The 27,014-nt window shown below is 47.2% G+C and overlaps 1 protein-coding gene across 1 annotated transcript in view; it reads left to right on the top strand.

Annotated features, from left to right (window-relative positions):
- The first annotated feature begins 756 nt into the window (after positions 1–756).
- The window catches only part of SIRT7 (sirtuin 7), a 43,154-nt gene continuing 16,896 nt past the window's right edge, over positions 757–27,014 (top strand). The window contains exons 1-7 of the mRNA XM_089669294.1: positions 757–886; positions 964–1,101; positions 5,343–5,447; positions 10,551–10,621; positions 14,664–14,736; positions 15,398–15,496; positions 19,615–19,851. Coding sequence (XP_089525420.1) covers positions 809–886; positions 964–1,101; positions 5,343–5,447; positions 10,551–10,621; positions 14,664–14,736; positions 15,398–15,496; positions 19,615–19,851 — 801 coding nt within the window. The 5' untranslated portion in view covers positions 757–808. The remainder of the gene's footprint in view (positions 887–963; positions 1,102–5,342; positions 5,448–10,550; positions 10,622–14,663; positions 14,737–15,397; positions 15,497–19,614; positions 19,852–27,014) is intronic.

Here is a 27,014-nt window from a genome sequence, read left to right as displayed (position 1 = left end):
AGAAACACAGCACACATTGTAAAACGGCACACAGTTAAACCTTTGATCACCCCACGTTTACCCCTTTCTGCCCAGTGCCATTGTTACAGTGTCAGTGCTTTTTATTAGCACTGATCACTGTATTGGTGTCACTGGGGATGTCAGTGACACCACGTCAGTTCCCCCCCAGTGTCAGAATGTCTGCTGCAGTCCCGCTACAAGTCACTGATTGCCGCCATTACTAGTAAAAATTAAAAAAAAAAATCCCGTATATATACCATTTGTAGATGCTATAACTTTCACGGAAACCAGTTTACACGTATTGGGATTTTTTTCACCAAAGACATGTCACAGAATGCCTTAATTTATGATGAAATTTAATTTTTTTTACTGGTTAGACCCGGATTGCTATTGTTGTATTTTTGCCTTGTACCTTATTCTTATGGAAAACTCAAGAGTAACCAATCAGAATCCAGTCTGTAAAGACCGAGCCCACGATGGCTTCTGAAGCCTTTGCTCTAGTTGCCCTGGGATACTATTAGTGTGCAGTAACCCGGAGCAACCAATCAGAAGGCTGTTTGTACAAGCCAGGTCATGCTAGGTCTCTGGTTATTATGGTATACTAATAGTATGCTGTAACCAAAGGCAACCAATCAGAAGCCAGGCTACTCTAGGCCCCTGAAGCCTGCGCTCTGGTTGCTGTGGGTTACTAGGTGGCTGAATAACCAGAGAAGGCTTGGGGGGTGTGGGGAGAAATGTCACATCCGGTATTGGCCGCTCCCGGAAGCGGAAGTGCTTGTGCTGTGTCTGCAGTGAAGTTGCCGGTAGAATGGGCCGAGCGGAGCGGAAAGCGGAGATGCGGGAGGAGATCGTGCGGCGGGAGCAGCAGAGGGAGCGGAGGAGGCAGGTGGGAGGCGGCGGGGAGCGGGCTGGGAGAGGCGGGAAGGACGGTAATAACGGGGACTGTCCGCCTTCTCCCCACAGATCTCCCGAATATTACACAAGACGGCGGCAGAGAGGAGCCCCGGGGAGCGGCAGCTGCTGGAGAGCTACGCCGAGCTGGTCCGGGAGCTAGAGAGACACCGGCAGAGGAGGGAGAAGGCGCGGCACCGGGAGGAGGAGGTGTGTGTTCGCACGGGGGGGGGCGCAGTCACTGGGCAGAACAATCATGGAGAGGATGCGACACTGATTAGGGGGACAGTCATTCGGTACTACACTGATGGAGAAGGAGGGGTGCAGCTCCTGGGCACAGCACTGATGGGGAAGGAGGGGTGCAGCTCCTGGGCACAGCACTGATGGGGAAGGAGGGGTGCAGCTCCTGGGCACAGCACTGAATGAGAAGGAGGGGTGCAGCTCCTGGGCACAGCACTGAATGAGAAGGAGGGGTGCAGCTCCTGGGCACAGCACTGAATGAGGAGGGGTGCAGCTCCTGGGCACAGCACTGAATGAGGAGGGGTGCAGTCAATAGACACAGCACTGATGGAGAAGGAGGGGTGCAGCTCCTGGGCACAGCACTGATGGGGAAGGAGGGGTGCAGCTCCTGGGCACAGCACTGATGGGGAAGGAGGGGTGCAGCTCCTGGGCACAGCACTGATGGGGAAGGAGGGGTGCAGCTCCTGGGCACAGCACTGATGGGGAAGGAGGGGTGCAGCTCCTGGGCACAGCACTGATGGGGAAGGAGGGGTGCAGCTCCTGGGCACAGCACTGATGGGGAAGGAGGGGTGCAGCTCCTGGGCACAGCACTGATGGGGAAGGAGGGGTGCAGCTCCTGGGCACAGCACTGATGGGGAAGGAGGGGTGCAGCTCCTGGGCACAGCACTGATGGGGAAGGAGGGGTGCAGCTCCTGGGCACAGCACTGATGGGGAAGGAGGGGTGCAGCTCCTGGGCACAGCACTGATGGGGAAGGAGGGGTGCAGCTCCTGGGCACAGCACTGATGGGGAAGGAGGGGTGCAGCTCCTGGGCACAGCACTGATGGGGAAGGAGGGGTGCAGCTCCTGGGCACAGCACTGATGGGGAAGGAGGGGTGCAGCTCCTGGGCACAGCACTGATGGGGAAGGAGGGGTGCAGCTCCTGGGCACAGCACTGATGGGGAAGGAGGGGTGCAGCTCCTGGGCACAGCACTGATGGGGAAGGAGGGGTGCAGCTCCTGGGCACAGCACTGATGGGGAAGGAGGGGTGCAGCTCCTGGGCACAGCACTGATGGGGAAGGAGGGGTGCAGCTCCTGGGCACAGCACTGATTTGGAAGGAGGGGTGCAGCTCCTGGGCACAGCACTGATGGGGAAGGAGGGGTGCAGCTCCTGGACACAGCACTGATGGGGAAGGAGGGGTGCAGCTCCTGGGCACAGCACTGATGGGGAAGGAGGGGTGCAGCTCCTGGGCACAGCACTGATGGGGAAGGATGGGGTGCAGCTCCTGGGCACAGCACTGATGGGGAAGGAGGGGTGCAGCTCCTGGGCACAGCACTGATGGGGAAGGATGGGGTGCAGCTCCTGGGCACAGCACTGAATGAGAAGGAGGGGTGCAGCTCCTGGGCACAGCACTGAATGAGGAGGGGTGCAGCTCCTGGGCACAGCACTGAATGAGGAGGGGTGCAGTCAATAGACACAGCACTGATGGAGAAGGAGGGGTGCAGCTCCTGGGCACAGCACTGATGGAGAAGGAGGGGTGCAGCTCCTGGGCACAGCACTGATGGAGAAGGAGGGATGCAATCACTGAGCAGAGCACTGATGGAGAAGGAGGGGTGCAGCTCCTGGGCACAGCACTGATGGAGAAGGAGGGGTGCAGCTCCTGGGCACAGCACTGATGGGGAAGGAGGGGTGCAGCTCCTGGGCACAGCACTGATGGGGAAGGAGGGGTGCAGCTCCTGGGCACAGCACTGATGGGGAAGGAGGGGTGCAGCTCCTGGGCACAGCACTGATGGGGAAGGAGGGGTGCAGCTCCTGGACACAGCACTGATGGGGAAGGAGGGGTGCAGCTCCTGGGCACAGCACTGATGGGGAAGGAGGGGTGCAGCTCCTGGGCACAGCACTGATGGGGAAGGATGGGGTGCAGCTCCTGGGCACAGCACTGATGGGGAAGGAGGGGTGCAGCTCCTGGGCACAGCACTGATGGGGAAGGATGGGGTGCAGCTCCTGGGCACAGCACTGAATGAGAAGGAGGGGTGCAGCTCCTGGGCACAGCACTGAATGAGGAGGGGTGCAGCTCCTGGGCACAGCACTGAATGAGGAGGGGTGCAGTCAATAGACACAGCACTGATGGAGAAGGAGGGGTGCAGCTCCTGGGCACAGCACTGATGGAGAAGGAGGGGTGCAGCTCCTGGGCACAGCACTGATGGAGAAGGAGGGATGCAATCACTGAGCAGAGCACTGATTGAGAGGATGCAACACCGATCAGGAGGACAATCACAGGGCACAGCACTGATGGAGAAGGAGGGGTGCAGTCACTGGACATAGCACTGATGGAGAAGGAGGGGTGCAGTCACTGGACACAGCACTGAATGAGAAGGAGGGGTGCAGCTCCTGGGCACAGCACTGATGGAGAAGGAGGGGTGCAGCTCCTGGGCACAGCACTGATGGGGAAGGAGGGGTGCAGCTCCTGGGCACAGCACTGATGGGGAAGGAGGGGTGCAGCTCCTGGGCACAGCACTGATGGGGAAGGAGGGGTGCAGCTCCTGGGCACAGCACTGATGGGGAAGGAGGAGTGCAGCTCCTGGGCACAGCACTGATGGAGAAAGAAGGGTGCAATTGCTGGGTACAGCACTGATGGAGAAGGTGGGATGCAATCACTGAGCAGAGCATTGATTGAGAGGATGCAACACTGATCAGGAGGACAGTCACTGGGCACAGCACTGATAGAGAAGGATGGGATGCAGCTCCTGGGCACAGCACTGATGGAGAATGATGGGGTGCAGCTCCTGGGCACAGCACTGATGGAAAAGGGGGAGAGTTGCAATCACTGTGGTACAGCACTGATAGAGAAGTGGTGGTGTACTCACTGGGCAGAGCACCGATTTAGAGGATGCAACACTGATCAGGACATTCATTGGGCACAGCACTGCTGGAGAAGGATGGGGGTGTAGTATCTGGTTACAGCACTGATAGAGAGGGGGGCGGGGGTAGTACAATCACTGGACACAGCACTAATGGAGAAGGAGAGGTGCAGCTCCTTGATACAGCACTGATAGAGAAAAAGGGATGCAACTGGTGGGCACTGCACTGATGGAACAGGAGGATGTAGTCACTGGGCACAGTACTGATGGAGGAGGGGTGCAGCTCCTGGGTACAGCACTGATAGAGAAAGAGGGGTACAATCTTTGGACATAGAACTGATGGAGGGGGGGGGGGTTGCAATCAGTAGGCACAGCACTGATGGAACAGGGGGTTGCAATTATTTAGCACAACACTGATGTAGAAGGTGTGGTGCAATCACAGGGCATAGCATTTATATGGAAGAGGGAACAGTCACTGCACACAGCACTGATAGGGTGGGGGAGACCGCTTCAATTACATCACCAATGGGGTGAGGGAAGACAGTCACTGGTCACAATACCTATAGGGCTGGGGGAGGGGGGGCAGTCACTGGGCACAATACCTATAGAGCTGGGGGGAGGGGGCAGTCACTGGGCACAATACCTATAGGGCTGGGGGGAGGGGGCAGTCACTGGGCACATTACCTATAGGGCTGGGGGGAGGGGGCAGTCACTGGGCACATTACCTATAGGGCTGGGGGGAGGGGGCAGTCACTGGGCACAATACCTATAGGGCTGGGGGGGAGGGACAGTCACTGGGCACAATACCTATGGGGGGGGGGGAGGGGGCAGTCACTGGGCACAATACCTATAGGGCTGGGGGGGGCAGTCACTGGGCACAATACCTATAGGGCTGGGGGGGGGGGGGGGCAGTCACTGGGCACAATACCTATAGGGCTGGGGGGGGGGGCAGTCACTGGGCACAATACCTATAGGGCTGGGGGGGGGGGGGGCAGTCACTGGGCACAATACCTATAGGGCTGGGGGGGGAAGTCACTCGGCACAATACCTATAGGGCTGGTGGGGGGGGGGGGGGGGTGGGGGCAGTCACTGGGCACAATACCTATAGGGCTGTGGGGGGAGGGGGGCACATCACTGATTTGGGGGAGCCACACTGGGACATTTATCATTCAAATCACTGATAGGTATCCATCATAATGACAGGAGGAATCTGAATCATCGGGTGCATGATGTATGAAAGATGAAAAATAGGCTGATCATAGCCACCAAATAAAACACTGCTAGATAGAGGAGTGATGACAGCCTTCCTTGGGAAATCTGGGTGGAAGTCATCGTTAATGTTGCCATGAATATTTTCGGTTGTCTTATCCAGATTGTTGACACTGATGAAGTGCTGCTGGAGAAGGTGCTGGAACTGGCAGATGCTTTGCGTGGTGCTAAAAACCTGGTCATCTACACTGGAGCTGGAATCAGCACGGTAAGGAGGATGATTGGATCCCTTGGCGTGATATGAAAAGGCCTTGCTAAAGGATAACGTCATCCTAATTGTAGCCATACATTATGTGGCTTGATATTCTGTCATTTGAAGGAAGTTTAGTTCTGCTGCTAGCTCAATAAAAGGGATTTCCACCCAAAAGGAGACGTTCCGCTTTAAAGACTGGCCCCCCGCTCCCCGTTAAGGATTGGCAGCTTTGGGGAGCGGGGGGAGGAAGCGGATACCCGAAATTGACAGTTACTTGCTCCCACTTCTGCTACCATAGGCTGCTGACTTTTATTTTTTTTATAGTGAGACTGGAACTCTGCTTTAAAGTGGAACTAAACCCATCAATTGAACTGCTTCCCAAAATAGTTACATTAACTCAGGCATGCTGTGAATAACCGTCCACGTTTCTTGTGCTGTCAACTGAACTGTCAAGCCTTCAAATGGCTGGTGTGATAATTGGTCACATGTGCAGCACCATGGCAACTGCAGATCAAACAGAGGCTAAGATGGCAGCTTCCTTGGCCATAAAGCACAGCAGGGTTCAGTTCCACTTTAAAACATGGTTTCACAATGTGGTAAAGCCCATCTCCAGGGAATGCATGAACCCCCTCCTACCTCTCTCTAACTCATCCTGCATGTTTTTTATTTATTTTTTTCTTGCCTTGTGAAACAAGATATACTTCCCCAAGTCTATTGTCCAGATCCCTTTTCGGTCCTGATTGCGGGGAGTGCTAAACCAGTCCTGCTAATGTGCCCATGCCGAGTGGTCCCCTTGCTGTAATGTCACTCCTCTTTTGAATCCCGAAAAGACCCTGTTGCTGGACACCCAGTAGAAGGTGTCCTTGTCCCCATCTGCATGACATAAACACCAGAAGAAGGACCCTGCCTCATAAAGATTTTGGACTGGAGTGCACCTCACTGTGGCTTTAGCTAAGTAAAAGGTTATAATGGAAACTTTTAGTGAGGCCTCACAAAGCTGTGTGGAAGGACAAGGATGCCATGTTGTTCAGATTCAGCCATGACGGTTTGTAGCACAAGTTGGTGAATAGCAGTAGTGGTTCCCCCCCCCTCCCCCCCCCAGGAAGCCTCTAGTGCAGGGGTGGGCAAACTTTTTGACTTGAGGGCCGCAATGGGTTCATATATTGGACCCGGGGGCCGGACCAAGAGTAGATGAATGATGTGTATGTGTCATCCATAGTAAGTATAGTAATATTCCCCCATAGTAAGCATAGTAATTCATCCCCCATATAGTAATTCATCCCCCATATAGTAATTCATCCCCCATAGTAATTCATCCCCCATAGTAATTCATCCCCCATATAGTAATTCATCCCCATATAGTAATTCATCCCCCATATAGTAATTCATCCCCATATAGTAACTCATCCCCCATATAGTAACTCATCCCCCATATAGTAACTCATCCCCCCTATAGTAACTCATCCCCCCTATAGTAATTCATCCCCCCTATAGTAATTCATCCCCCCTATAGTAATTCATCCCCCCTATAGTAATTCATCCCCCCATAGTAATTCATTCCCCCATATAGTAATTCATCCCCCATATTAATTCATCCCCCCATATAGTAATTCATCCCCATATAGTAATTCATCCCCCATATAGTAATTCATCCTCCATATAGTAATTAAACTCTGAAATTATGAGAGTATAGCCAGAATAAAGTCATATTCACCTTCATCAGTTATTGGGTAGCATTGTGAACCCAAACCCTCCTATAGTAGGAGGTACCAGAGGCCTTCACACCCCTCCCATGTGAAATGGTTATCCAAGACTTGCCATATTTATATCCATTTTGAAGCTAATTTCATGCTGGACAGTAATCTGCATGGTAGACTGTAAATGGTAGGTATTCAGAAACATGAATACTTACACAGGGTGCGGCAACATAACTTCCTTTTTTCAAAACACAATAAAACCCATTTTATGAATCAGAATTGTTTTTATTGTCTTTAATAATTTAGGTACATATCTAAAGTTCTGTTTTACACAGTTTTGAAAAGCATATCAGGTAGGTGACGCCCCCCATTGTCCATACACTGAATAAGCCGATTTCTGGCGTTTTTCATGACCCTTACCAGCATAGCAGCGGGTATGTTGGCAATTTCTGCGTGGATGTTGGCCTTCAGGTCTTGTAGGGTCCTTGGACGGTTTACATAAACGCGGGATTTCAAAAAACCCCACAAAAAAAGTAGCAAGGGGCCAAATCGGGGGAGCGGGCTGGCCACTCCAAATCGCCCCTTATTGAGATGAGGCGCTCCGGGAAGTGTTCCCTTAAAACAGCCATTGATGCTCTTGAAGTGTGAGCCGTTGCTCCGTCCTGTTGGAACCAAATGTCCCCTAAGTCCAATTCATCAAGAAAAGTAGGCCTCTTCGGCAAACGCACGCTGCTCACTGTTCCAACGCATGATGATGACTGACCTGGAAGAGAACAAAAACTTTTGAACTACGCCTGTCGCCTGAGACCACTCCCTCCCCGCTATGGCCGCTACAGCCTGAATTGCACGCATTTCAAAAAAGGAAGTTATGTTGCTGCACCCTGTAAGAAAATATATTTGGGACTTGGTCATAAATGTGGTGACTTCCCAGCACCTATCTATTAAACCGGATGATTGGTCAGATGGTCTCTGTCAACACACCCCTTGATATCAGATGAAAAGAGATTGCAAGCAGATCTCTCTTGTTTTAATATCAACACCGAACCGGACATGAGAGAGCCACTGTAATGTTTTTGCTCGGACGATTGGACTCTAACCCAAGGACTTTGCAAGTATTCTTCATTTTCAACTCCTTTTTAACTCTCTGGTGCTTTGTGGTTTCTTTGTGCATCTTTTTTTTTCTGTAAATATTTTATTTGCACCATTTTGACCTTTTCGTTCCTAAAACCTATTTTGGAAAGTGTTAAAACTGTCACTAAGACTTTTAATGCAAAGAAACAGAATCCCCTTTTTTTTTTTGTTTTTTTTTTGAAGAGTGCTACTATATTACAAACCTTTGAACATGCCTGTCTATGGTGACCGTGCGTGTTGCAGACCTTTTTTCTAAAATCATAGTTGTTAATGCTAAGATTATGAGTTTTCCTTCCCAGTCAAAAGGTGGCGGCGGTAGCTTATAGAGTTAATTGCCTAGTTAACCCAGTGACAGTCACTCTCAGGCTAGACTGTGGCCCCACGAGCTGGAAAATCTCTGTGCAGGATGCAGCTGAGAGTGTAATTGTTATGTGAGTGACAGCGCGCTGTGAGAGTGGCCAGTCCTTTGTCACAAGTTGGTGAGAAGGACAGTGGTCGGGTACCACGTTTGTCACAAAAGGGGCATTTGTTTTTGTTTTTTTTTTGGGGTCGGGGGGAGGACTGGCAGCACTCAATTAGAAGGGAGATGGATATCAAGATCATGTATATTTTGTTCCTTTTGTTATCTTGTGAAAAAGAAAACTTTAAAATCCGAATAAAAATAATTAAAAAAAAAAGAATGGAGATGGGTGACAGAGGGAGCCCACAGATGGGCTGTAACATAATGCAAAGTCTAAATGGACCGTTGTGTTGTAGGTTTTTTGCCGTCTGGGAGGTTGGAAAGCTTTACTTCTTCCACAGTAGGATTGCAGCATTTTCTTTCTTTTAGAACAAGTGGAGTTCATCTGAAATCATTACATTTCTAATGTGTATTGTATTTATCCACGTAATGTGGTAGGTCTGGCCATTCACTTTTGTGCCGGTGTTTTTGCCCCATTCTTTGTAATACTTCGATCCTGTAGTGTATGAAAATCCAGAAGGGTCAGCAGTTTCTGAAATACGGCAACCAGGATTTCTGTCACCAACAATCATTCCACAATCCCCCATTTTGTTTGCAAGTCTTAGCCATCCTGATTAGGTTTAACCACAAGCCTACAGGGCACTTTCACCCCCTTCCTGTCCAGGCCAATTTCCAGCTCTCAGCGCTGTTGCACTTTGAATGACAATTGCGCGGTCATGCAACACTTTACCCATATGAAATTTTTATAATTTTTTAGCGACAGAGCTTTATTTTGGTGTTATTTAATCACCTCTGGATTTTAAATTTTTTTCTTAAACTAAAAACCACTGAAATTTAAAAAAAAAAATTTGTTTTTTCTTAGTTTTTGTTATAAAATTTTGTAAATAAGTGATTTTTCTCCTTCATTGATGTGCGCTAATTAGCCTGCAGTGATGGGCACTGATAGGCTGCACTGATGGACACTGATAGGCACTGGTAGGTGGCACTGATGGGCATTGACAGGCATCACTGATGGGCACTGAAAGGAAGCACTCATAGCACTGACTGGCACTGTTAGGTGGCATTGACTGGCACTGTTAGGCGGCACTGATTGGCAGCACTGATAGGTGGCACTGACTGGCACTGATGGGTGGCACTGAAAGGCAGCTCAGAAGGGCTCTGATGGGCACTGAAATGTGGCACTGATGGGCACTGAAACGTGGCACTGTTGGGCACTGGCAGGTGGCATGGATGAGCACAGAGCTGGCACTGATGGACACTGACAGATGGCGCTGCTGGGTCTACACAGCTCATCAGGGCACACTGATCATCAGTGCTCTGATGATCTTTGTAGATGTCCCCTCCGAGGAATGCCGATTACCGGCTCTCCTCTGGAGCTGTCAGCATGACAGCTCGTCAGGAGAGAAATGCAGATAACTGGCATTTCCCTGTTTACATGTGATCAGCTGTGTCCACAGCTTGGACACAGCTGATCACATGACCGAGCCGACATTTTCGGCTCTTTCCATAGATCGGTGATCCGCTGTGTCCGAGGGACACAGCGCACCGCCAATCGCCGCGTGCTCCTGGAGTCGCGCATGCGCGGTGACAATTGGAGAACGTCATATGACGTCCTCCCAGAACGAGAGAACCACCTTGCGTCCGTCATATTACTATATGGCGGGCGGGAGGCGGTTAAACACCTGATTATGGCTGCATGCTTTTGTATTAAGTTTCATTTTTGTGATTTGCTCTCTATGAGCAGGGATGATCCAAGTGGCTTCTTGAAACATCTTTGATTCAAAGTTATTGCTTGTCTTTCTATGTGACACCTCTGTTTGCTCCCAACAGGCAGCTGCTATTCCAGACTATCGGGGACCAAGTGGTGTCTGGACTCTACTGAACAAGGGCAGAAGCGTGAGGTGAGCAGACACAAGGGCCCCATATATAAAGCTGAGGGGTTCGTTGTAATGGTCATACTGCAACATTTATAGAGCACAGTGATGAAGCAAACCGAGCAACGTCCATTTCAATGAATAAATGGGGGGGGAAAAAGTGCCAGGGGAAAAAAAAAAAATCACAGTTGCTTGGCCTCTTAAAGTCTTGTGATTGGCCTTTTGTCCAATCAGAATTCCTTCTGCAGAATTGTGCGGAGAGAACTCAAAGGGACAAGGCGGGCTTCACAGTATGGGCTGCTCTTTATGAACTTCTAAAATGCCAGCACCATGGGGATTAGATTTGAGGTGTCCAGCAGAGGACCATATTCATTCTCCACTATCAATAGGTCACGATGGGCTCAAATAAACTATCAGGGATGCAGAGGGAGAATAGTGATGTGCAAAATGGTCTAAAAAAAGTTGCAAATTGTGACAAATTATCTATTATTTCTCAGTGTTAATAGGTCATAAGGAGTCATTTCTCGCTCACTGTTTGGCTCACTAATGCGCTTATTTTATGCGCCCAAAATGTATGAAATATCTTTAGCTATATGGCACAAAATTGCTATAAGTATGTGACATATAGAAATGAACAGGCTATAAACCGATGCTGTCACCAATGCAAAACCATTTTTAATATAATATACAATATAGCAAAAGAATGTGCAAAATTCATATACCTGTCTAGAACTTGTACTTGAATTTGGCTCATGTTGCAACAATTTTATAAAGCACTTGAGACGCTCACAAAATCTGAGCCAGTTTTTCTCTGTACGTCAACAGAGAGTTGGTCTTAATTAGCTTCACTTTTACATTTGGCGCATTCAGTGGGACACAATGTAATAGTGGTGCATTTTAGAGCTATGTGAATTTGGTGCACGAGCCACTTTCAGAACCAAAAATGCCACAAATGATTCATGAATTTGGTGCAAAACATTAAAGGGGAGCTCCAGTCGTTTTTGAAAAAAATGAAGTCAGAAGCTACAAAATCTTTAGCTACTGACTTTTAATAAGCAGACACTATCTGTCTCCGGATCCAACAGCAAACTCACCCAAAGGGGCGGTCCCCAGCGCTGGCATCTTAACTGTGGGCACCCAGCTGTGGCAGCTTGCAGCTTCACAGCCGGGTGCCCACAGCGCATTTTGATTGGTCCCGGAGTCTTCTGGGACCTGTAGAGTGTGGGGAAGTTGGACAACTTCTGCTTCCAATCGCCTAGGTTAGGGGTCCTCAAACGTTTTAAACGGGGCCCGTTAATAGACCTTCACACAGTTGGGGGGGCTGGAATATAGTTTGAAAAAAAATTGTGCGCAAATTCCTATGCACACCACACATCTTATTTGTAGTGCAAAAAAAACCCAGGAAAAAACAATACAATGTTTAAAATGCACTGGACTCTGTAACGCACTGTATACTGTAACGCAGTGGACACCAAAATGCACTGTCATGCTCTGGACACCACAGTGCACTGTACACTGACACACTGGACACCACAATGCACTGTATCTGGTGCCTGGTGTACTCTCCTCCTCTCCTGTTGCTCCTCTGGCTGCAGTAGGTGAAATCGGGCTTCCAGTCTGCGGCGTGCTGGGTCCTTGAGGCCGAGGACCCAGTGAGCAGTCTAGCTTTAATTTGCCGGTCCGTTTTTTGTCTGGCTGGCCCGGCAGGCTGGATAAATGGCTTTGGCAGGATGTAGTTTGAGGACCCCTGGCCTAGGTAATCGCAGCAGAAGTGGGAGCAGGTACCTGTCAAAATCGGGTACCCACTCCCCAAAGGTGCCAATGCTTAACGAGGAGTGGGGGACGAGGCCCTAAAGCGGAACTTCCCCTTTTGTGTGGAGCTCTACATTACATGTACGCTATAATGTGTACATGCACCATAGTGTGCCTGTCCTTACCTTCAGCCCGGGTTCACACTGATGTGGTGCGGAATTTGCAGCATTTTCAGTGCAAATTCCGCACCGCATCATAATCGCACCCCGTTCATGCGAACCGCTGCGGGTGTGCATGGTAAGTTAACAACACCCCAAAATTGGTCCTCAAACTCTGTGATGTGATGAATCAGATCGCATAGGTGTGAATACCCGTGCAATCTGATTCTAGTGCGGACCAAAAAAAGGATCCTGCACCTTTTTGGTGTGGGTGTGGTGCGATTAGAGCCATACAAAATGTATGACTCCAATCGCACCGCACACAATTCGCATGTGATTTGCACAGAAATGCGGTGCAGTTCCTGTACGAATCACATGCGATGTACCAAACCACATATATGTGAACCCGGGCTCAATCTAGGAGCTGATTTAAGGTATAATTGTTGGGCTTAAAAAATAGTGTCTGTCAATTTATGATTCCTTGAATACATTCTGGTTTATTGTGAGAATTGTTTTTGTAATATATTTTGTCCTCTTTCCAATATATTTGTGACATATTTCATCACTTTTTATTGCTAGTTTTTACAACTGTAATTGAAGCACCATATTTGCTTCTTGCATATACATGCTATATTCGCTTCTTGTGTAGCACAGGGTGATGATTGTTCTTTAATGTTCCTCGCACCTCTGCATAATAATATTAATAATGAATAATTCAATAGCATACAGTCTCTGGGTGGATTAACCTCTGAATATATCTTGGCTGTCACTCAGTAAGAATGCTGATTGCACAGTCTGACATACAGCTACTTTGAGGCAATCATTCAGATCTATGTATATATGAAATATAAACTTGTAAATGCAGAGCAGTAAAAAAAAATCATTTATTTAAAGCGGAGCTCCAGTTAAAAATCTAAAAAAATAAATCAGCAGCTACAAAAACTGTAGCTGCTGACTTTTAAAAATAACAGACACTCGCCTGTCCATTGATCTAGCGGTGTCCTTGCCGCACCCGGCTTCAGCGGCTGTCCTATCTCCCCGGTATCTTCAGTGTGGGCACCCTGCTGTGAAAGCTTGTGGCTTCACAGCCGGGTGCCCACTACACATGTTTGAGTAGTGCTGCGCTTGTGATTGGTCCTGTAGTCCAGACGACTACGGTAAGGACAGCTTCTGATCACCTAGGCGATCACAGCGGAAGTGGGAGCGGGTACCTGTCAAAATCGGGTACCCAAAAGTGCCCGGGGAGCGGGGGACAGGGCCTTAACCACTTCCCGCCCGGCCAATAGGAAAATGACGGCCAGGTGGGACTCTCGCCGATCTGGGTGGGCGTCATATGACATTCTACCTGTATCGTGCCTTGCCCAGATCTGTCCCCGGCTGTGTACCATGTGACCTGCTGTGACCAATCATCTTCCGCGCGTGTGTGTGTTGATTTCCGGGTGCCTTTTCCGGCCTTGGCCGGTGATTACTCGCCAGCACCCGGTGATTGCCAAGTTTCTCCGACGGAAGAGAGACCTGTGTATAAACAACACTTGGCATTGTGTAAAATTTGTTGGAGGGGGGATTATGGTGTGGGGTTGTTTTTCAGTGGTTGGGCTTGGCCCCCTAGTTCCAGTGAAGGGAACTCTTAAGGAGTCAGCATACCAAGACATTTTGGACAATTTCCTGCTCCTAGCTTTGTGGGAAGAGTTTGGGGATGGCCCCTTCCTGTTCCAACATGACTGCGCACCAGTGCACAAAGCAAGGTCCATAAAGACATGGATGGGCGAGTTTGGGGTGGAGGAACTTGACTGTCCTGTACAGAGTCCTGACCTCAACCCCATAGAACACCTTTGGGATGAATGAGAGCGGAGACTGTGAGCCAGGCCTCCTCCCCCGACATCAGTGCCTGACCTGACAAATGTGCTTCTGGAAGAATGGTCCAACCTTCCCATAGACACCCTCCTAAACCTTGTGGACGGCCTTCCCTGAAGAGTTGAAGCTGTTATAGCTGCAAAGGGCGGGGCCAACTCAATATTGAACCCTACGGACTAAGACTGGGGGGCCATTAAAGTTCATGTGTGTGGAAAGGCAGGCCGACCAATACTTTTGGCAATATAGTGTATATCTCTTCTTGATTACCATATAACTCTAAACACTTTTATTATTTATTTCTGTAGCACTGGTGATCTAAGTGAAGCTCAGCCAACCTTCACGCACATGTGCATTGCCCGGCTCCACAGAGCAGGACTGGTAAGTTTGCATGTTCATTACCTGTAACATCCTCCCTTGTGTAGACATCTAAAAGACTGCTGCTGGGTGCTTCCATCTGGAATGTGATGTCAGCAGTCCCAACAGACTCAGAACTGTCCCTCAAGTGACTCCATATACCCTTCGTGAATTTCCTGACAGCTACACAAAAGATTATGTAGAGTCTTGAGTGGAGGAGCTGGACCTGCACAGACAAGGTTTGGATACTCTCAAAAGAGGAGAAGGCTATAAAATGTGAGCATGGAGTGGCTGTTCTAGGGATTTGACACTTTTTGGAGTGTCAATTCCCTAGAGCGTTCCGAGGCACACTGCAGGTCACTTGAAAAAGAAAAAAAAAACGTTCGCGGAAAGAAAAAGCTCTGCAGGTAAACATATCAAATATTTGATTTTTTTTTCTGTGCTGTTCCCTGCAGTTTTTTTTTTATAAGTTGAGTTGCTTTATCCCTACACTATTTGGCTTTCCATCCAGTCCCAATGTAACAGCACTTGGGTTTGACAATTGGCCACTCTAGAACTGAATACTGTATTATGGGAGGTAAGGGGATGTAAACTTTACCAAAAATTAATGCAAGTATTGGTTATACTGGAGGATCTTTGACTATAAGGAGACAGACAATCCGATTCTAGTATTTGTCCTTTACAGGTGAAGCATGTTGCGTCACAGAATTGCGACGGACTTCACCTCCGCAGCGGATTACCTCGAGAAGCCACTTCTGAAGTACATGGAAACATGTACATTGAGGTAAGACGTATACCTTGAGATAACATCTACGTCATCTGTGGGATGTTTGTGTCCATTTAATTTTTCCTCCATACATTACAACCAGACTGAGATGGCTATTAGAGCAGGTAAATCCTAACAATGAACTTAGATTGTAAGCTCCAAGGATCAGGGCCCTCCTATCCCTCTTGTATTGAACTGTATTGTTGTTGTGCTGTCTCCCTTTATATTGTAAAGCGCTGAGCAAACTGTTGGCGCTATATAAATCCTGAATAATAATAATAACTTCTTATTTGCTCCCTTTTGGTCTGGTAAATATACCATTGAAAGCATTTTGTTATATCTGTTGATTAGTGCAAAAATACCCGTTGATCCTGCCAAAAATCCTGTCCGCTGATAACGAACTGTGCTCTGTGCCTCTGCTTGTTGCTATCACTTGGCCTCATGCACACTAGAATCTTCTGTGAACACTTTTCTCCTGAAAGGAGAAAAGCAGCATTAACCACTTGCCCTCCAGAGGATTTAGCCCCCCCCCTTCATGACCAGGCCATTTTTTTGTGGTGTTGTGCTGCGTTACTTTAACTGACAATTTCGCAGTCATGCAATGCTGCACCCAAACGAAATCCCAATATGTGTAAATTAATTGGTTTACGTGACAGTTATATCCTTTACGAATGGCGGTATATATACTGGGATTATTTTTTTTTTTCTGTCTTACTAGTAATGGCGACTTATAACGGGACTGGGGCAGGCATTATGACACTGGGGGAGACTGACTTGGTGTCACTGATATACCCAGTGACACCAATACAGTGATCAGTGCTATTAAAAAGCACTGACACTGTACTAATGGCACTGGGCAGGAAGGGGTTATTGTGGGGTGATCAAAGGATTTACAGTGTGCTGTGTGCCATTTTACTGTCAGACTGTGTCTGTGTGCTTCACTGTAAGCACACTGCTTTGCATGGCAAAGCCGTGTGCAGTAGCTGACAGAGGAGAGAACTGTTTTGTTTACTATCAGTTCTCCCCCCGTTGGAGATGCTCGGTAATCATCGGACGCCAGCAAGTAATCACCAGCTGGGACCCAGTGATAGACAGCCGCGGCTGTGAATTTTGGCATGGGTAGGGTGTGCCCCCTACCCAGAAATGCAAAATCACATACATATATGTGATTTTGCCGCCCTGCAGCAGTACTTCTGCTATAGGGCGGACGGGAAGCGGTTAAAGCTGCACCTAAAGCTGCGGGTTTTTTTGTGTTTTGTCTTTTTTACACATTTAGGTGTGTCAAACTTGTTTGGGTGTTTATTCATTTCATTAGCCAGAATATTTATTCTGGCCATTGAAATGAATAAACATGGTTAGAGCTTAAGCACGTCAGGCATGTTTTCTGCACAACCGCTCCTCTCCTAAATGCAATTTTGGTGCGTTCACATTTCTGTCCCCAAATAATGCGCACTTGGACTCATAGGCGAACATAAAGGGGCATTTAGGGGCAGAAATAAAAAAATGCCTGTAAAACGGGCATGTGACAGCTGCATTGTGCGTGAGGTCTTATTATTGATCTTCACTTTGTCTGCGCACTACAGAAACGTACCTCTCTGTTATAAAAATGTGGAAAGTGAAATGTGAACTCTTAATTTTTCAGATCACCATGACAGCCAGGGATTTTTTTTTTTCCCTTTAGGAAAGTGAGTTTAGCAAAGGCAGTCTCTGTATTCTCCTCAGTGCAGGTTTCCTGACTTATATAGAAACTTGTTAACCATAGTACAGTAATGTCTTTTTGCTGCTTAAGGGACAGTTCACACCAGTGTGTTGAACTGTGTTTTGGCACAGCTGTAAAATGCAGATCAATGGAGGGACATCTGAAAAACCAATGTGTCCTATTCACACCACCCACGCTAAAATGTATGTCAACTGACGTCAAAATGTATGACAATGAATGTCAGCGTGCAATTAAAATGGATGGGAATTTACATCCTTTTTCCATACATTTTAGCGCAAGTCAGTGTGAATTGACCCTTAGATCCCTTTCCCACTGACGATCCGATTAGACCATCCATAGCTCTCTATAGCATGGTGGTTGTCAGCGGACATCCGATCCATTCCGCACACTAAAAACAGATGGATGGGGATCCGTTCCCCATCTGTCTGGCGGATGAGATGACAGTCGGAAACCGTTGATCCGTTTCCATCCGACCATCACATAGAAAACAGCATAGCAGAGCCGATACCAAACGCCATCTGCCTGCTCAACAAGGATCAGCAGAGAGATCCCCCCACTGAGCAAGGAGATCCACTTGACAGAGTCTTCCCTGTCTGAAAGGGGCCTAAACTTGATGTTTAATTTCCTTATATTTTACTTTCCCTGGGCGCTTCTCCCTCTTCCATCAACATGCTAATAAAATTACAGGCGTACCTCGGTTTACAAATTCTATGCGTTCTCCGGGACATTTCTTATTACAAAAAATTAGTAAACCAAAAAGCGGTTTCCCATAGGAATGCATTGAAAACCAATTAATCTGTTCCAGAGGTCAGAAAAAAGTGAAAAAAAAGTCTTTTATCTGTGCAAAACTCTTTATAAAGTGCACTTTAAAGGCATAAATACTGTACAGGGACATGATTAATCAAGCAATAACTCGATGCAAAAACCGCTCCGACACCTCCACACTTGACGCCACGTACTACCCACAGACTCCAGCATGCACAGGGGTGGGGTTATAAACCTCCCAGGCTCAATGCATCCTGGGGAAACTTACTTCATATCGCAAAAAAAATTTGTAAACCGAGGCATTATTTTCAATGGATTTTCATTCGTAAACCGAAAATTACTTTAAGCGAGGCATTCGTAAACCGAGGTAGGTAAAACGAGGGTCCGTCATTGCTAAATGCTTCTTTTATAAAAGGAAAAGAAAAGTTCCCTGGCTGTTGTTGGTATCTAATTGCTTTCTGTTTTCATTACCTTATTTTAGTCCCAGTGATGTCATCACTGGGGCTTTGTGCTTCTCTACGCAATGCAGGCAGATCATGGTTGGTGGGAAGAGTGCTGTACATGGCTTCCTGGAAAGATTGCAACAACCTGCCTCCTTTCAGAAGCCCTCCGGCCTAACAAGAAAAAAACAAGGGACCTAATCAGAGACTGTGGCCCCAAGCATATATAATACTGCCCCAAACTACATCACCGATCTGGTATCCAAATTCCACCCAAAACGTACTCTCCGCTCCTCACAAGACCTCCTGCTCTCTAGTTCCCTGGTCTCCTCCTCTCATGCTCGTCTCCAGGACTTCTCCAGGGCTTCCCCCATCCTCTGAAACTCCCTACCCCAATCCATCAGACTATCACCTACTCTACTTGCCTTTAGGCACACTCTGAAAACCCATCTCTTCAGGGAAGCCTACCCCGCCCTCAGCTAATTACTGAACTCCTCCACTCTTCCTACCACTCCATCCCCCACAGCTGTTTCCTCCTGTACCACAATCCCCCCCCCCCCCCCTAGATTGTAAGCTCCAAGGAGCAGGGCCCTCGAACCCCTTGTTTATTGAATCGTGTTGTTACTGTACTGTCTCGTGTACTGTCTCCCATTGTAATGTAAAGCGCTGAGCAAACTGTTGGCTCTATATAAATCCTGTATAATAATAATATAGTAGCTGCCTTACGGACACAATGGCTTCAGTTTGGAAAAAAATATTTTATTAATTATCAAAAATTCATATACAAAAGGCAATACTCCTCTTCCTATATAGATAAAATGGGACAACATTGTCTCACAAATACACTTAACAGGACATCACCTCAAACTAATGTACACCATCCTCGTAGATCATAGATCCTCATGGATCATAGGAAAGTCCTAGAAATGTTCAAAAATCTTTATGGGCTGGTGTTAATTTGGAGGAGTTGGCGATCCTAGGCTGGCTGTATTTTGTATGCAGACTGCTCTAGTTATAGCCCACACTGTGATGTTGGATGTCCTACAGCCAGGATATGAGGCAGGCTCTGCGACTTTCTGTGGCTTCTGCTGCACATTGTGAGTGTGCAGGGAAATGAAAGTTAGTCATTTCTGAATAGGAACCTGTACAACTGTGCAAGACTGAAGGGCAGGCTGAAGTCAGCTTTAACGTTTTTTCTTTGTCTCTTTTAGGTTTGTACATTGTGTTCCCCACACCGAGAGTATGTGAGGTTGTTTGACGTGACGGAACGCACTGCTCTTCACAAACACAACACTGGACGTAATTGTCACAAGTGTGGAGGAGAACTGAGAGACTCTATTGTGCACTTTGGAGAGCGAGGGAAGCTGGCACAGCCGCTGAACTGGGCAGGAGCCGTGAAAGCCGCTGAAAAGGCCGATGTCATCCTGTGCCTGGGATCCAGCCTAAAGGTAGTCACATCTGACCACTACTTTGTTTGTGTGAAGGTTCTCTATAGCCATTTGTATTCCTTTTTGTTTTTAGAGTTCTGATTCTATGGATACAACAGAAAATAAGAGGAAACCTCTTCAAAAATGAGGTGTAATCCCATTCTGGACAGTTGTCACCAGAACCTTGTGTCCTCGTTGAAAAATTTCCCCTCTATTCCTGTTCTGACAAGTCAAAATTCCCATCACTTTTGTTCTCAGTGCAGCAGTCACTGGTGCCGATAGTGAAAGTGAATCTCCCCAGCAGGAATGCAGACTGGAATAAAAGCAAAAATTATCCAGCATGCCTTCAACAGTTTAAAAAAAAAAAAAAATCATAGCTATTCGCCCATCAACACTGTGTGTTCATTTGTTCTATATGAATTGACCAGCTGTTGAGAGAATGGGGCAAAACCTTTACTTAACTTCTTGAACCTCCTCGGCGGTATTATTATTTCCGATTTTTTTTGTGCTGAAAGCGGTACCATTTTTTTGCATGGAAATATGTAGTTTTTTATTGTAGGCTGTAATTTTTAGGAATAACTCACTGAAATCTGTCCAAACAAGAGTCTAGTAAACATCCCGGGTATGATAAAATTTGAAACACGAAATCATAAATTATAATTTAATAAATAATCATAAAAAATACTAATATAATAAATTTAATTCAATAATATAATCAAACCAAAAACACTGAAATTTGAAATACAGAGGCAAGTTCGCACATCGCTGAGCAAAGTCACAAAATCGTTTTCAGTGTCTGATGACGAATTTCCCCCACGAATCATTATCACTCAATTCTGCAAGTGGTTCTGATTTACTATCGCTGTTCTCTAGCCGGTCTAAAACCAATTTTGACGTAAAGGGACGCTTTTTGGACGCCATGGACTTTTCTAAGTTTCCAGGCAGAAAGAACAGTCAAAATGCAGGCAGGGCGCCGGACAAAGCACTCGGGACAATATGTATGTGAAATGCATTGAAACAGCAATGTTTTACTATGTAATAATCATTTTTTAAAAAAATGAAATTTTTAAAAAATTTCAAATTTGCCGCCGGTTCCGGCGCCCGTACGTCCCGACGTCACAGGGACCAGAACACGGAAGCCGGAAGCCGGCATCGGCCGGAGAAGATGGCCGGGGACGCTGCAGGGGACACATCGCGGGAGCGAAGGACAAGGTAAGTGCAGCAGGGACTCCCTGAGCAACGCTGCATGGTAAGCCCGAGTGTAGCTCGGGGTTACCGCTCTTGGTACTCACATTTTAACCCGAGCTACACTCGGGAATACCGCTAAGGAGGTTAATACCGGTACCCAGGGGTGTACTGACAACTCATGAGGCCCCTGTGTCCTTGCCCAAACTCAAAAAAGCCTATGAAAAGGGTACCAGGGGCATCTCAAGGGGCCCCCTACTGACCCTGGGCCCTTGGGCAGTGCCCGTTTCCAAATGGTCAGTCCACCCCTGCCGGTACTTCCTGGCCCTTTAAGGGGTTTCTGATGCTGCAAGGTGGGGCAGGGTTTCTGATCATGTGACTGCCATGATTGGCTGTCACAGCAGTCACATGATCAGAAAGCTCCAGGTCGCAAGTAGCATTTTTGAACTTTCTGTTAGCTGTCGGTTACTGAGCTGGGTGGGCGCACTCTCAGTATAGATGTGTTTTACATTCTGGTATGCATATATGCGTACTCAGCGTTAAGGCCTACCCTAGGCGTACTGTCGGCTCGGAAAGGTTAAAGGCTGTATTCACACTTGGGCGTTTTGAATCATGGGACTTCAAAATGCTCTGCTAAAATGACAAATTGCAGAACTACGTGTTCAAGTGCCATTCATAATAATGGCACCTGCAAACGTGGTGCGACTCATGCGATAAATTGCACTGTAATCCTTGCAAACAGCATTGTGCAAAGCGTAATGCCTAAAAGAAGCTCAGGAACTGCTCATGGGCAGAGCGCTTTGTGCCATGCAGTTTTCCACAATTTATCGCGGCAGAACTACACCACATTTTCAGATGTCATTTAAATGAATGCAACCTGAACATGCGATTACGCGACTTGCCATTTTAGCAGAGTGTTTTGAAATCGCTGGCAAAATCGCGGTTATTCTGCCCACGTTTCAAAACAGCCATGTGTGAATGCCGCCAAAGTGGTTATTCACCTTTTCACAGAAAAAAGACGAAAAAGTGAACTTACACTGTACACCCTCCCTAACCCCCCGGCCCCTGCTGTACTTGAGGTGTCGATGCCCCCCACGCAGATGGTGTAGCATTTCTGGAATGTGCCAGAGCAATTCTGATTAGTCAATGCCTGCGCACAGTGACTTGCTCTGGTCCGTCCCAGAAATGGTGCACACATTAGAGCAGGGATTCCCTGGACCGCTGAAATAGCCCCTAGAGCATTGACAGCTCAGCATCGCCAGAGGTAAGTTCAGCAGGGAGTGGGGATGTTGTACAATATTCACATTTTTAATTTTTTCTGTGTAGGTGAACTAACACTTTAAAATAGTTTCTGGTCAAATGTTCTTATGCACTGAGAAGTAACCCACTGAAATCTCCCCTCTCAATATTTCTCAACCCCAGTGATATATGCAGAGTCTGCAAAGTGTCTTCTCATTATTCTAGGTCCAGCAAATTAACATTAGGAGGCACATCTGTGTTCATATTTAACCCCTAGACACCAAACACACACATATATGCGGCCTCTGAGTCTTGACACCAAGCAGCCGCATATTTGCGTACCATTTGAAAATGCATATGTGCTGAGAGCGCGCGTCCTGCACACTCCCAGCACATATGTCTGTGACTCACGGAAAGGTCCTGATCTCCCCTTGCGATCAGGACCTTTTCCGATCATGTGACAGCGAATCACAGCAGTCGAATGACCCTAAAATTTCACCCCTGGCTTCTGAAACTCTTAAAGGGCTGAGAGGCGCCGGCGCAAAGGTGTTAATATATATATTGAACTTGTTCTATCCATTTAGGGTAGCCAAGGCGTACTCATACCATCTCAACTCACAGTCCACCCAAGCTGGCTTATAATTGGGCAGCACAGTGGCTAAATTGTTAGCATTTCCGCCTGGCAGTACTAGGGTCACTGGTTCGAATCTCAACCATGGCACCATCTGCCTGGAGTTTGCATGTTCTCCCTGTGCCTGCGTGGGTTTCCTCTGGATACTCCAGTTTCCTCCCACAGTCCAAAGACATGCTGGTAGGGGAATTGGTCCCTGTCTAAATTGTCCCTAGTATGTGTATGTATGAATGTGAGTTAGGGACCTTAGATTGTACACCCCTTGAGGGTCAGGGACTGATGTGAATGTACGATATATATGTAAAGTGCTGCATAAATTGATGGCGCTATACAAGTATCTGTAATAAATAAAATAGCTTTGCATTTTCAAATTCTGCCACCTGTATTGCTGTTAAACTGTTAAATGGAGACCACTCATCCCGCAGTGTCAGTCCTGCCTTAGGAGAGTTGTCACTACAAGTATCCGATGTTACAATTGTGGAACCAGGGCTTCCTTCCAAGCATTGCTCTAGGCCTAGGGCAGTTAACAATGGTTACCTTTGTATCCAGCTCAAGTATATCACATAAGACTCCCGACCAGTGATTGATGTTCAGCTGCATACAAAGTTACTATTGATATCTTCCTAATAGAACAATGCTTGGAAGGAAGCCCTGGTTCCCCAATTATAACATCGAACACCCGTAATAACTCTCATAAGGAAGGGCTGATATTGAGGGAGTTTCATTAAACTCCAAGGCCCCTTTCACACCATTGGTCCAATCAGGTCTGCCTCTCCGTTTTTCAAGTGGACCTGATTGGACCCTTCATTCTCTTTTCTGGAATAGTGGATGTGAAAGGGCTTGTGTTCATTTACACCCACCTACCTCCAATCTGATCTGCTAAAAACAAATAGAAGGGGATCCGTTGCCCGCCGTCTGGGCAGATCAGAGGGTAGTCGGATGTAGATGGACAGCTGGTCCATTTACATCCGACTTCCCATAGAGCAATGGGCTGTCTGTGTCCGTGTGGCAGTTCCTGCTGCGGCTCTCAGCGGGTAGGTGCAACCAGCGGCCCTGTTCATTATAATGATAGGTTGCCGGTGGCCGCATCTATTTTTGACTCTCTGCACAGCCAGCAATTACCAGAGGTGATCACTGCTGGATGCGGTGAGCCTAGAATAGCTGCAGCTGCCAGCAACCTGTCATAGTGAAGGGGACAAGCAGTAGAAATCTGATTCCTGCCGCTACTATTCAGACCGGCCCCAAGTAGTGCTGTAGAGCTCAGCACTTAGCGATTTGTAAAACTAATTTTTTTTTTTTTAAATAACAAAAATGTTATACTTACCTGGTCTGTGTAATGGTTTTGCACAGAGCAGCCTAGAGCATTCTCTTCTTGGGGTAGCCTACAGTACTCATGGCTCCTCCCCCCTGCTGAGTGCCCCCATAACAAGCCACTTCCTATGGGGGCACACATGCAGGCTTGATCCCAAGCCACGCTTTCTGTGTCCTTTGACACTCAGAGCATGGCTCGGCCCCACCTCCTGTCTAATGAAGAGAGAGAGAGAGACATTGCTCTCATGCATAGTGCTGAATTGAGATCCGACTCAGGTACCTTTTAAGGCAGGGGTGGGGGTGAACTGCAAGCAGAAGGTTTTTTGCTTTTAATGCAGAGAAGGCATTAAAGTTAAAAAAACAAAAAAAAAAACCTTCTGCCTTTAAAACCACTTTTAACTGGTTTGTATTTTTTTTTTTTTCTGTCCTTTTTAATGCGGTTGCTGCTTTCAAATCCGCTGCATAAATCCTCCTGTTTTCTGGTGGCTCCATACCCTTCCAAGTGCTTTTGGTGTGTCCCTGCACTTTAATGGCAGAACCGGGCTACCTCCAGGCATAACTGCCTTCAATGTATTTGTTATACTGTATATGTCCCAGAATGGGAGCTCTGTTAGACTGTTGAATGATGGCTATTTTTTTTTTTTCATTTTGGATTCGCACAGTGCGCATCCTTTGATGACGACTCTGGACAAGAGTGAGGGACAGATTGATGAATGTGAGCAAATTAAACACAAGTGTTTGTAATCCCTTGCAAATCTTTCTAATGGCGCAAATGTGCGGCCTCCCGGCATCTGGGCCTAGACGCCGAGCTACCGCACATTTGTGTTCTTTTAAAAAAAACACTTATGTGCTGAGAGTGCGCTCCCTGTGCGCTCCCAGCACACATGTTCGGTACTCATGGAAAGGTCCCGATCTCCTCTTTCGATCGGGACCTTTCCCGATCATGTGACTGCCGTGACAGCAAATCACGGCGGTCACATGACCCTAAAGCTCCGCCTCCCAGCTTCTGGAACCCTTAAAGGGCTGGGAGGCGGGAGGCTGCCAGCGCCAAGGGGTTAAGTCACCCTAATAATTACAGATAACTTATATTTGAAAGAAACTTGTCATAAAAGAAATAAACTGTTGGTTTGGTATTGCCTTGAAAAAATGTTAGTTGCTTGACTGCTATGCTGTGCCCCACCCCCGGTTTTAACGTCTTTTGAACCAGAGAACCATGGCAATTACTATACAGAATGTAGGTAAGGACTTCTGACATGCATCTGATTTTCCTGATCTGCCTGCTTGTTTTAGGTTCAGAACTCAAAGTGTTCTTGCCAGAAAACAATAGCCAGGTAGCATCTTCAGAAGGAGATCAGAAATGGCATCTCCCGCATAGCTGTCATTATCGTTTTTCTTTATATTGTCTCAGAGGGACAAAAAAATTAATGTAACTAGCCATAGACCACTAGTTTTTCTCTCCTTTTAGCCCATGGGCTGAGGGAAAGATATCTATTTATTTCCCTCATCCTTGCTAAACCGTGTGGATGGAGGAATCTCCACTTAGTCTAGGTTCACACCTAAGCGTTTTCCTGAAACGCACTACAGTCCATCTAACACGATTTCCTATGGGACACATTCACATCTGTGTTTTCACCCGGTGAGTTTTTTTGGAAAGGGTCAGGAACATTTTTTAACCACTTGCCTACCGGGCGCTTATACCCTCTTCCGGCCAATTTTTAGCTTTCAGCACTGTTGCACTTTGACAATTGCGCGGTCATGCAACACTGTACCCATATGAAATTTTTTTAATCATTTTTTTCACACAAATACAGCTTTCTTTTGGTGGTATTTATTGCCACTGGGTGGTGTGTGTGTGTTTTTTTTTTTTTTTTTGTTTTTTTTTGGGGGGGGGGGGGGGGGCTTTGCGCTATAAACAAAAAAAGAGCAACAACATTTGGAAAAAAACATTTTCTTTGTTTCTATTAAATTTTGCAAACAGGTAATTTTTCTCCTTCACTGAAGTGCGTTGATGAGGCAACACTGATGGGCACTGATGTGCAACAATGATGGGCACTGATGGATGGCACTGCTGGGCACTGGTGGGCGGCACTGCCGGGCACTTGTGGGAGGCACTGATCATCACTGTCCTCTGACAATTGCCGGTTATCGACAGTACTTTACTCACGTTGTGACAGCATGATGAAAGTACGGACGATAACTGGCAACTGCATTTACCGGTGAGGCCGCTGTGATTGGCCTTTTACCATATAATGTGATCAGCTGTGTCCGTAGGATACAGCAATCACGGAGATCGCCGGGTGCGCGGGAGGGCGCGTTCTAGGAGGACGTCAAATGACGCCCTCCCAGGACTGGACAACCGCACTGTAGCCGTCATTTGGCTATAGCACGGTTGGTAAGTGGTTAAATGCAAAAAGTTGCGTTTTTTGGTTCTATAGAGTTCAATGGTGATGCTGCAACAAAGCATGTAGTGTGTTTTTTTATGCATTTTTTTACACTTTTTTATTTTTTTTTAAATGCATTTGTGATGCATTTTAATCTGCCTATCAACAAGAAAAAACCCACAAAACTCAAAAAGCACTGCAGAAATGGATCAAACGCAAACTGCATAAGTGTGAGCCTAGCCTTATGGTTTTTGTATTCAGACAGCTGCAGCACCTGTGACTGTCTGAATACCCAAACGGTGACTGCATCTGACTTAATGCAGTCACTGTCTGGCCGATAATTTTCCATCCAGCTCAGACGAGTTCTAAATCTACTTTTGCTGAGTCGGTTAGTGTTTGCAATCAGAATCAGTTGAAACTTGAGCCGCCTATGGCCA

The sequence above is a fragment of the Staurois parvus genome, unplaced genomic scaffold, assembly GCF_062004578.1.
Source record: "Staurois parvus isolate SC_StPar_1 unplaced genomic scaffold, SC_StPar_1.0 ptg000003l, whole genome shotgun sequence".
NCBI lineage: Eukaryota > Metazoa > Chordata > Amphibia > Anura > Ranidae > Staurois > Staurois parvus.
The sequence above is the reverse complement of the archived record's forward strand: the minus strand, read 5'-3'. Positions and strand labels throughout refer to the sequence as shown.